This window comes from Poeciliopsis prolifica, unplaced genomic scaffold (assembly GCF_027474105.1).
Source record: "Poeciliopsis prolifica strain line A6 unplaced genomic scaffold, Auburn_PproV2 SCAFFOLD046, whole genome shotgun sequence".
In the NCBI taxonomy this organism is placed as follows: Eukaryota; Metazoa; Chordata; class Actinopteri; order Cyprinodontiformes; family Poeciliidae; genus Poeciliopsis; species Poeciliopsis prolifica.
In genome coordinates, this window is record NW_026562421.1 from 1,635,364 (window position 1) to 1,646,710 (window position 11,347).

The 11,347-nt window shown below is 35.6% G+C and overlaps 1 protein-coding gene across 1 annotated transcript; it reads left to right on the top strand.

The window, feature by feature from the left end:
- Window positions 1–1,560: 1,560 nt before the first annotated feature.
- Window positions 1,561–9,921, top strand: cbln4 (cerebellin 4 precursor). Its single transcript, XM_055056984.1, has 3 exons — window positions 1,561–2,218; window positions 6,744–6,860; window positions 8,742–9,921. The coding sequence occupies exons 1-3, from the start codon at window positions 1,952–1,954 to the stop codon at window positions 8,937–8,939; spliced, it is 582 nt and encodes a 193-aa protein (XP_054912959.1). The 5' UTR covers window positions 1,561–1,951; the 3' UTR covers window positions 8,940–9,921.
- Window positions 9,922–11,347: the final 1,426 nt, after the last annotated feature.

Genomic DNA, 11,347 nt, shown 5'->3' on the forward strand with positions numbered 1-11,347 from the left:
TGGAAAGTAAATAAAACCTCATCTAATAAAAAGCCTTTAACTGAGGCTCAAACCAAGATCCTTCCTGCAGTGAAGCAAGAGTAATTACAGTGTTGACATGATCAGAGCTACACAACTGTCCGTCATCGCCAGACTCTCTGTTCAGCTCCTTCTGTTCCTTTAATGTTGAGTGTTTACTGAAATAAGGAATTACCTGAAGAAGAAGAAAACCTGATCACTGCTGCATTGACTAAACTCCCCAAAATGAGATTATTTTTACACTTTTAATCTGAAAATGAAATGCAACCTCAGACGTGTTGGATAGTTCTTCACTCCAACAATCTGAAATACTGTAATGTATTCACCACAAAAATGCTATTATCCATCCATCCATCCATCCATCCATCCATCCATCCATCCATCCATCCATCCATCCATCCATCCATCCCATCCATCCATCCACCATCCATCCATCCATCCATCCATCCATCCATCCATCCATCCATCCATCCATCCATCCATCCATCCATCCATCCATCCATCCATCCATCCATCCCCAGTCAAAGTCACTGCTATACCACAGCAATGATGGTAACAACTGCATTGCATTCTACAGAATAACTATTAAGATTCTAGACATGTTTCTATTTTTGTCTCACAGCAATTGTTTCTCTGTCCTTTGAGATTCTTTGTTGTCCTGGTATGAACTGTCCAGCTTGTATCTTGATTTAATTCTGCTGAAACTGAAAACAATCTACCAAACATCCTAGCAATGTTTGACAGTGATTTTTGGAAAATCTTCTAACAATACATTCAGCAGGAGCAGTTGATATAATGTCTTTGAAAAAATATCTGAACTAAAATTCACTGCTTTTTAGATTGAAACCAACTCTTGAACTAGCAGTGAATAAAGATCTACAGACTTTAAATGCCAAATGAGCTGAACACTTATTTTATTTTATTGACCAGCTTTGACTAATTAGACTTGTAAACATTTGAGTTTCATATTGTTCTTACAATGTACATATTAAAATGCAAGAAATCGAGTTGATAACAGGGGAGAAATTCTTTCATCTTATGAAAAGTTCTGCCTTTTGAAGATATTCATAATTTGACAGTAGATTCTGTGATGTCAGGAGCCATGAAGGTTCCTTTGAAAAACCACAGATCAACGCACTAACTTTGAAAAATGTCCAGTCCAGCTGCGCGCGGTGAGACTCAGACGAATCACAATATTACACTGAGACTAGTCTGGACAAATCTGGACAGATGCAGATGTCTTAATGAAATATTCTTTATTGCACTCAGGCTCCCAAAGCAGAGACAGAAAATTACCTGGGAACAATTTTCTCGAAGATTGTTCCCCCCTCCTCATTCTTCATCCAGTGCATGTTCTTATTACTGTCCGCGGATCAGAGTGTACTTTGAGATTGTGAAGATCAAATAAATTTTGAAGAGAATAAGAAAATGTAGCGTAAGCTTTGGGACATTTACGCACAGATAGTTAATTATTCTTGTGGCACACGTGTGTGCGTAAAGTGGAAGTCTGAGCGCGCACAAAGGCGGAACATCACTGCGGGAGCAGCTGTTACCAGATGCGTTATTCGGAGTAGGAGTGAGGGCTATGGACGGTTCATCGATTGATTTAACTGGAACCATTTTTCATCCAGCTTCCACGGTGGTCCACTATGGTCTCATCCACGATTTCTGAATGAATTCTAACTGAAAATGTTAACATTTTTGTTTATTTTGTTTCTGCGGGACGTGATTTAGATATAGCCTAATAAGGATTCATTGTCACTGACGTTTCGCTCGATTATGGCTCTTTTTTGGGTCCAGTAAGAGAAGCTCACAGCGTCAGACGCGTCTGCGGCGGTGAAGACCGGTGGTGGGACTGGAGAACTCGCGGCGCGCAGGAGAAGGTCTCTGCCTCTCTACAAATCGGAGCTATTACAACAGAAATAGGAGCGCCATGGTGAACTGGCTCATACTGCTGCTCAGCTGGACGATGATCTCCAGGGTTGCGAGAGCTCAGAATGATACGGAGCCGATCGTCCTGGAAGGAAAATGCCTGGTGGTGTGCGACTCCAACCCGGCCACGGACTGGAGGTCCTCGTCCTCTCCGCTCGGCATCTCCGTGCGCGCCGCCAACTCCAAGGTGGCTTTTTCTGCAGTCCGGAGCAACAATCACGAGCCGTCAGAAATGAGCAACAAAACAAGAATAATCTACTTCGATCAGGTTCAAACTTTTTTATTGCTGTGATAATTAATGTAATTAAAAATGTGTTTGAAGTTTCAATAGGCTATTCTGTCAATATGTTTTCACACCAGTTTTACTCATTTGGCTTTTTCTTAGTAGTAAAACTTGTCTCTGACGTGATGCAGAACATTAAAATATAATTGCATGTTTTAATGCAGCTGCAACCTGGAGTTTAGTTTTGAAGGTGGTTGCAGCTGACACAGAATATTTGGTTGGCCGCACGCAGATCCAAGAGTAACCGGATCTTGTGTCCTGTATGAGCCCACAAACACGCACCTGTGCTTTCAACCATCAGCGCCATGCACGCGTAACGCTCACCCAGAGCCGGTCCAAGGCAAACACGAACAAAGCTGCAGCTTAGGCCCACCCGCCAGCAACAGGCCCCAAAGTTTGAACTTTTCACACAGTTTAAAGTTTTTATTGCTTATCAATTATTCAGATTAAAGAACAGGTTTATTTAAAACGCAATTTTTTATGCTTGAGGATTTATTCCACACCAGATAGTATGCAAATTATTTACGTATTTATAAATAGAAATGTATTCAGGATTAGCAATTAGATTGAACTGTATATAAACCAAAACTTTATGTTTATTGTTGTAGTTTCTGAATTTCCCTTTACAGATGCTCATCATACATGGTGAATGTTCTGCTGTGGTGTTGTAACAAAACCAGGAATGTCCAAACCTCATTTCAGCATTATTTCACTGGAAGTACATCCTATGGAAATATCTTGCTGTCACAAAGAAAACATCTTTTTATGCGCTATCATGTTATAACAAAATAATTATATTGTACAATAATAGTGATATTACACATAATAAATGTGAAATTTAATCCAGAAGGAGGTGATAGTTTGCTTATAAAAATCATATAGTATGCACACTCATAGAAGGTTTCTAAACAGAAAAATCAGTCCAATCGTCCTATTGACCATTTAGGTTACAGGAGGCATCATTGATATATGTGACTGAGATATTGATATGTTGTGACTCAGAGTTCAATAAAACATTTGTTGAAATTTTGTGATCCCAGTAGAGTGGATTGACAGCAAAAGAGCGACGCATTTATGTAATCCTGGACCTAATTTCAAATGACCTGTTGATTCCTCCAACATGGTTTCCATAGGAGTCACAACAAAGGCCTATCCAAACTTTTAGCCATTCATTTAGCATCACTTGCTCCCCAAGTGCAAGTGATGCTATGCCAACTTCTTTCTACTGTCGAGTCCCATAAATGTAGCCAAAGGATATTACAGTCACCATCTGGATGAAATGATCACGTCTATAGCTTTTCAAACTTTGAAAAAGTTTATAACTCAACTCATTTGATAACATAGTAGACATGTTACCTGGTAACCTGATAACCATAAACAATTTAAGTTAAAAAATATCTTTGTAGTTATGTATTTTTAATTAACTATCGTTTTTTTAATACTCATAAAACACTCAAATCATATGTATAATTAAACTATTTCATGTCAATACTGTATTTACATTTATTTCAAGCAGTTGATTCAGTGAGGGATGAAACATTTACATCCCGGATGGAGATAGTGACAGACATTTGAAACCCTGTAGCAGATATTCAAAAAATGATATGAAACAATAAATCAAAAGGTGAAGAGACAATTTGGGTGAGCTCTCTATTTAATGCATAATGTCATAGTAAATTAATGTCTAAATGAGAATTATTTATGTTTTTTCAAGAAGAACATTTTACATAGCCTATTGCTCCCAACTTAAGGCCTACTGGAAGAAGTAGGCAAAAACAAAAACACAGTTTGTGATATGTTGACTTCTGTATTTGTATAAAATAATGTCAGGGGAACAACATATATCAAGTAACTCATATTCTGAGATATAATTAATTTAACCCATATTTAATGTGTTTAAACTATCATTGTAACAATTCCCTAATAAGAGTCTACACAGAATGTTGACCTACTTATTTGTTGAGAATGAATAGTCTTTGACAATAAAAACTGAATAATCAATCCTAAACCAAACTGTCTGAGCTTTCTTGAGCTTTATGACTTGTTTTGAAAAAAAGATGCCTGAAATCACCCACCATGCTTTGGCTTACCTCGCATAAGAAACCAAGATTAAAGATTCAAATACTTTTTTATTGAAGATGAAAACTGAAATTACATTCTAGAACTGTTCTGGGACATAATGTATAACTCGTTCTAGCCAAACAAAAGGCACAGTCCTCTCTGTTATATCACAAAAACTCTCTTTACTGCTATCTGTAATTATCAGAACACAAACTCAACCGTATACTTTTTAGATTCTCTTGTGGCATTTAAAAATAACAAGCAGATGCTTGTCTCTGCAGGAATCCGGAGAAATTCGGTGGAAACACACAAGACAGATTCTCTAAAATGACATTTTCCTACACTGCTGGCTCTAAAATTCATTTTTGAGTTTATAGCTTTTGGGGGAAAATTACAAAGCAATGAGTCTACTTGAGTTTTTGCAACTGTTTTGCATTAAGTAGATGCAGGAGCAATCGTCCCATAAAGTCCAGCAGATGTGAGAAATTCAAACTTTGTATCCGTTTGCAGTTGTTTTCTCATCAGCAGTGGATACACCTGGTTCAGAAGTAGTAAAATTGATCGAAAGAAAATACTTCATTATCATTCAGATTTTCAGAGAAGTCCAATTACTGACTTTTGGAGGCTTTACTCAGATTTAACTTGAAGAAAGTAATTTGAGTGGAAAAATCACAAAATGGACTTTCTGTATCAGTAAGTGATGATGAAGACTTAATATAGTAGAATGATACTTCACTTCATCTAATCCATTCAGAGATAAGGTAAATATTGTTCAGATTAAAGTATATTAAGGTATATACAAACATACTAAATTAATACTGTTAGCTTGGATTTGCTAATATCAATATATTTCTTAAAACATACTCAAAACCACAAAAGTCAGACAAAGGTCAGGACAGTTACACAAATATTTATTTAATTTACAATTATATTGAAATAAAATAATAGTAATTTTGCTTAGTAAGCTAAAATATACAGCAGACCATTAATTTATTTTGAATTTCTTCCCTACGCTGAGCAGACAAAGCAGACAAAGGCAGATCCCTGAAACAGTCATCTGCCTTCTCATCTGAATTGCACACCGTGATCTTTTGACGTGTCTGCATGACGATCTGTGTGAATTCAGCGAATCCCATGACTAGATTTGTGAAATGTTCTGATGTGTATTTCAATGTAAAAATTGTTGTATTTTAAAGAAGCAAAATGATTTTTGATCAAACTACATACATGTTTATTTGAATACACAAATTAGTTACAAGAAAAACCATACACATCTGAATAGAAGGCATGATTTCTACCTAGATGAGTTGGTAGAAATTATGTTTAATTTTATTCTATTTTGCTCCTACTTCCAGCAGAATTTCCTAGACAATTTGTTGGTGCAATTTGGTTCTAGTCCTTGAGATGGAGGTATAAATATTGTATTTTTCATATTTTGCGTCACTTTCGTAAGACCAATTGGATTTCAGGACAAGAAAATAGTATTACAGGTAATTATAGTGACAAGAAATGTCAAACTACACCAAAACAGACTTGACAATTTAAAAAGCTCTTCTGTGGTTAGTGACAGACATAACTGGAAGCAGATACAGCTTATTGCCTTGACATTCTTGGACTGGCCCTGCAGTCTCCTTTGAGCATGAAAGAAGAACCCAAACATGAAAAATCAGAAAATTTACACATCCATTGGCAGCATCAAGTGTTGGGATCCCTGAAACAGTCATCTACCTTCTAGTCTGAATTGCACACCGTAATCTTTTGACGTGTCTGCATAACGATCTGGTGTGTGAATTCAGCGAATCCCATGACTAGATTTGTGAAATATTCTGATTCAACTTACGTTGGATTTTGAGCAGATGCAAATCAGGAGGGTGTGAAACTGCAGATAGGAAGAGAATTGCTGCCTACATTAATTAAAATCTACAAACCTCTTTTCGTTTTGCTTCAGTGGCTCTAATGTGACTATAGTGTGCAGAAAAACCTTTTAGTGACACCATGAGATGGTTGTGAATGGTCTGCTGGAGATGCTGACGGGCATATTCAGGTTACATGGATTTCAACATGCAAATGACTGAAAAAAATATTTATTTGTCTACTTTCTTATTGTCAGTAGATTATTTTGTATATAATACCACATGACAAAGCCTCCAGATCATTTCAGGTTTGGGGTTGGCAATGGAAAATGTGATGTGGCCATAAAAGCCAAAAAAATCCAAAAAACCCCCTTGAAACCTTTGAATGCATTTTTCAATCTACCTAAAACAACAGTTGAATGTTTGGCAAATTGTGTAATTTCAGTGTCTGACCCCAAGGACACTCACAATAGAGTTGATTACTCTTTTTATTTAATCACAAAAGCCATTTGAAATAAGGCCTTTATTGAAGTATTGAATAAATAAGGACTGTTGTCACAATACATACTGTTTTTGCCTTTTCTTTTTTCTCCCAGGTACTTGTGAATATAGGAAACTACTTCACATTTGAGTCTGTCTTTCTTTCCCCAAGAAAAGGAGTCTACAGTTTTAACTTCCACGTCATTAAAGTGTACCAGAGCCAAACTATACAGGTACCGTCTTCATGTAGTTCACACACCATTTTCTATAAAAATGGCTAATTGTATTATAGTAATTCATCAAAAATATTAGCTTACACAATTATATCAGCTTAAAAAAATGTTAATCATCAAAAACTTATAAAAAAAGTACTTTAAATATCACTTTTGGCAATTTTGTTTAGGAGAAATATGGGTGAATTTAGCATTTTATACCTATGCTGTCCTCAAGGCAAGCACAAATGATACAGAAGTAAAGTAAAAATATCTGATACCTTCCTTTCAGGATTCTTCCTTTCAGTGGAATTGGTAATAATGCATCCATGACAAGTGGAAAAAATAACTTATTTTATAAATGTGGTCTAATGGAAATAGTATTGTATTAACTAAAAAAAAAAGCCATTTTGCAGATTGCTAATCATTTGATGGCACACTTTTCTCAACATCACTCACTCTTTATGCAGACTTCTCTATAATTATGAGATCACTAATTGACCAAAAGATTTGAAAGAGCTAAGCTGATAAGCGTGTCTTGTACATACGTGAGAATATTCCCTTCACTGCCTTCATGGGAATGAAAAGAAATAAGGCTAGTCAGTAAACTGAAAGACTATGTTGATGTAGTGGAGCAGACAATAAAGCCAAAATATAAAATCATTCAATTAACAATGTTATAAGTCCATCACACCAAAGGGTTTGGACTCTGGGCAGTTTTTGGTAAAACTAGATTAAAAAAAGCAAGAGGAAAAAAGACCAGAGCATATGCTGGAAAGGTATATTTATTAGAACTTATTTTGGGGTAAATCAGACAAACAGTACCAGCATCACCTATTCTTTCAAACAAATAGAATAGGTGTTTTGCTAACCAGCATCAAAAAAAAAAAAAAAACTTTTCACCAGGCATTAGTCATATCAACCACAAGACAGCTCTGTCAGCTCAGGAAGGAGCCGTTCTTATTGCTGCAGTTTTAATAGTGGTAGCAATTCACCTTGGATTTTATTGGATTTTTGCTTTTCAATGCCCCACTGCTCCTTTAAATCTCATTAAATTGGTTTAGTAGCCTAGACCACTGGTTTCCTAATTCGGGGTTGGAACCCCACTGGGGTTTGTGAATCAGCAAGTGTGGAGTCCAGAACCCCTCTGCACAACTCTGATAATAGAAAGCACACTTATGCTGTAAATGTTATATGTCATTGTTAAGTAGATAAAAGTAATATATTTGCTCATGATTATGTTTCTATTATCAGAACTCTCTTATTTAATTGACCTTCTGGTATGATTAACTGGTAATGATGGTCTTTTCCACCAGTATTTTGTGCCTCAGAGCCTCAAAACTTTGGAAATCACCAGTCTAGGCAATAAATATATACTTCTACAAAAGCAGGATCAAAAATAAAAATAGTCTCATAATAAACTGAAGTATACTTATTTGAATAATCATTTAATACAAAGAAAAACAACACAAGATAGCAAACAAATTTCAGACTGAGAGGAAGTTGGGCTCCTTTGTTGTTCAAGTAAGCAAAAGTCTCCATCACAGAGGGAAGCATCTTACTTCTTGAAGTTATTCCCAAGGCTGATTTTTACTTCACATTTACATGTTCTTCAGAGGCAAATATGTAAAAGGTTAAGAAAACAATTTTAACTTTTTCACAAATCCTCAACTTCTGGTATCTTAGTCTCAAAACAATCAAAAGTGAGTGGTTTCATCCAATTTGAAAAGCTCAAACTTGACACTGACAGAATATTATTCTATATTTACCAGCACACCTTGTCTTAATTTGTCTTAACTTTAATAAATGTCTGTGTTGCAGTTCCGTGCTTGTTGTTTGCACTTTATTGTCATCCTTTCATCTGCACATTCATTAATTGTTACTTTCTTGTGAATTATTCAGGTTAACTTGATGCTAAATGGAAAACCAGTCATCTCTGCCTTTGCAGGCGACAAAGATGTGACTCGTGAAGCTGCCACCAATGGAGTTCTACTTTATCTTGAAAAAGAGGACAAAGTTTATCTGAAGCTGGAAAAGGGAAATCTAGTGGGCGGATGGCAATATTCAACGTTCTCCGGCTTTCTTGTTTTCCCTCTGTAGAAGAAAATAAAAAGCAAGGAAAAAGAAAGGACAATTCATAATGTGCTGTCACGGTATAATCAAAACATTGCTGCTTCATCTGCTGGATTCAGCCAAACGACTGAAAAATGACAAGAATAAATACATCACTACATGGAAAGGAAGTGACTTTGGAAAATGCTCACATTCTGGGGAGAAGTCGGGTTTGGATCAAAAAGACTTGAAATATTCCTAATCGCTATCATGTGTTTCTGTCACTCAAGCAGTCCCTGAGAAGAGCACTCACACAAACAAAAGACACTGTTCAAACCGAAATACGCTTAGGATCCTGTGAATTTTTTTTTTTTTTTTGTGCCACGATTATGGAATTTAGTTTAATCTGCTTTTGTTGGTGTAAACTGTATTTGCTGGCTGTATCAACTACTATGACCAATGTATACATATGAGAACATGAGAGCAATGAATCTTAATCAGATCAGTAACACAAAATGCTTGGTTTCTGAGTTTGTTGGAGCAGTAACTTATTTTAGAACCAGTTCAAGACATAAATGAACTAAGCCCAGTACACATTTTGTACTTTGTTAAAATATAAATGTTAGGTCATGGGCTGCTATTTCTAAAAGAGATTCTAAATCAACTTTTGGTATTAATTTAATTTGACTAGATTTTCAGAGTAAAAGAAAGGATTCTAAAATAAAGAATTTATTATAAAGTGCTCAGAAATCTGATGTTGGAAAATATTGCTGAGTCATATTGTAAATTTGTGTTATGTGTGACCTTAGGAACCATAAAAATAACCACAAACATCATATGTAATATTTCATCCATTTTCCTCTCCCTGTCCATCCATCTGGTGTTATCCTGATTGAGCAGGTTTGTAATTAAGGTCAGGTGCCATGTAATCCAGTTGGCAAGTGAGGCAGGCGCCTATGTTTTCACATTCCTGGCATCATAATCTAGCTCTGGGGATTACTTAATTTCCAATAAAACTTGCTTATTATAACTTCAAGTGTGCAAACAGCATCCTTTTTTGCACAATCAGCTTGTGCTTCATGAATCTTAAAGTTGAAAAGGCTGGTGAACATGAATTTAACTTGTAAATTCTTGCAGCAGCCTAACTGTAACAAAACTTCTGTTGAATTTAAAAATTTAAATGTTGTTACTCAGCTTAGCGTGCGATGGCTTCTCTGCAAACATAGAAGCAAATTTACTCCTTTTGTAAAGTGTAGAACTCACAATTAGCTTTGTTTCAACCAGAAATAAAAGCCCACTTTCTCACGTGAAATGCTGTCTTACACTAATTAAACTAATGGTTCTTATTTCTTGTGCATCATTCCTTTATTTTCTGTTTTTGAATGATGAACTAAACATCACAATCATATTCTGTAAGAAGCTATAAAACAAGGAGATGGACTGTAAGGTAAAAGGTGTTATTTATCTTAGCAGACATCCTGATAGGTTAGAGTGACACACATCAGAAACTGTTAGAGAAAAAAAGACAGGCTTTAACAGCAAATCCAGAATATTCTCTGATAAGGTTCTGTCCCAAAAGGTTCTTTCCAAAGTACAAAACATTAAAGCGTTTATCAAACGCCTCGGTAGAGCTTCATGTTGGTTTGTTGATTTTAATTGTCACAGAATTGAAACAAATGAAATCTGTATCAACTCACTAATATTGGTTTGCTGATGGGAGCAAAATTCCTTGTTAATGGTTGACAGTGCTGCTAAAACTCATGTAGCTTCAGTAGGTGATTATTTTAATATTTATACAAATTATTTTTTTCAGTAAATATATACATCAGTGTATTCATATATTGAAGAATAATCACACTTTATGATGAATAGACATTGTTTTTTACATGGATCAGAAAGATGGTCACTGAAAGGTTTTATTAAAAAACATTACTAAACATCATTGAATCTTTTAAACCAATTTCCTCAGCTAAAAATATGCTGAGACCTGACAACAGTGTTATTTATTTAAATAGAAATGGAAAGCCATTAGTAAAATTGTTCACAGTTGGAATTAAATTTGTCTGAAATGTTTAGATTTTACTTCCACATACAATATGTCAGTAAACAGAAATCTCAAGCAAACAGTCAGTGGGTCTCCTGATGTTTCACTAAATGAACTACCAAATTCAACTGGTGAAACTATCACAGTTCAGATTCACGGGAGTCATGGAAACATTTATCTGCAGCGATCTTGAAAAGCTTAAATTGCATGGAAAAGCATTTTTACCATTAAGGTTTTTGGACATCTTTTTATTTTAAATCTACAAACCTCTTTATTGTTTTGGAACTTCATGTGCTCTATCTACACATGCAAATGTAAGGTGAAAGGAATATCAAAATAAATCCAGAAACGTGTGGCACAACTTCACCTGCCCTCCTTTACCTCAGGTTAAATCCAGTGCAACATCAAGTCA

Coding starts and splice junctions, on each gene's coding strand:
- cbln4 (XM_055056984.1), top strand. CDS start 1,952: ATGGTGAACTGGCTCATACTGCTGCTCAGCTGGACGATGATCTCCAGG. Junction 2,219..6,743: donor GAATAATCTACTTCGATCAG/GTTCAAACTTTT, acceptor TTTTTCTCCCAG/GTACTTGTGAATATAGGAAA. Junction 6,861..8,741: donor ACCAGAGCCAAACTATACAG/GTACCGTCTTCA, acceptor TGAATTATTCAG/GTTAACTTGATGCTAAATGG.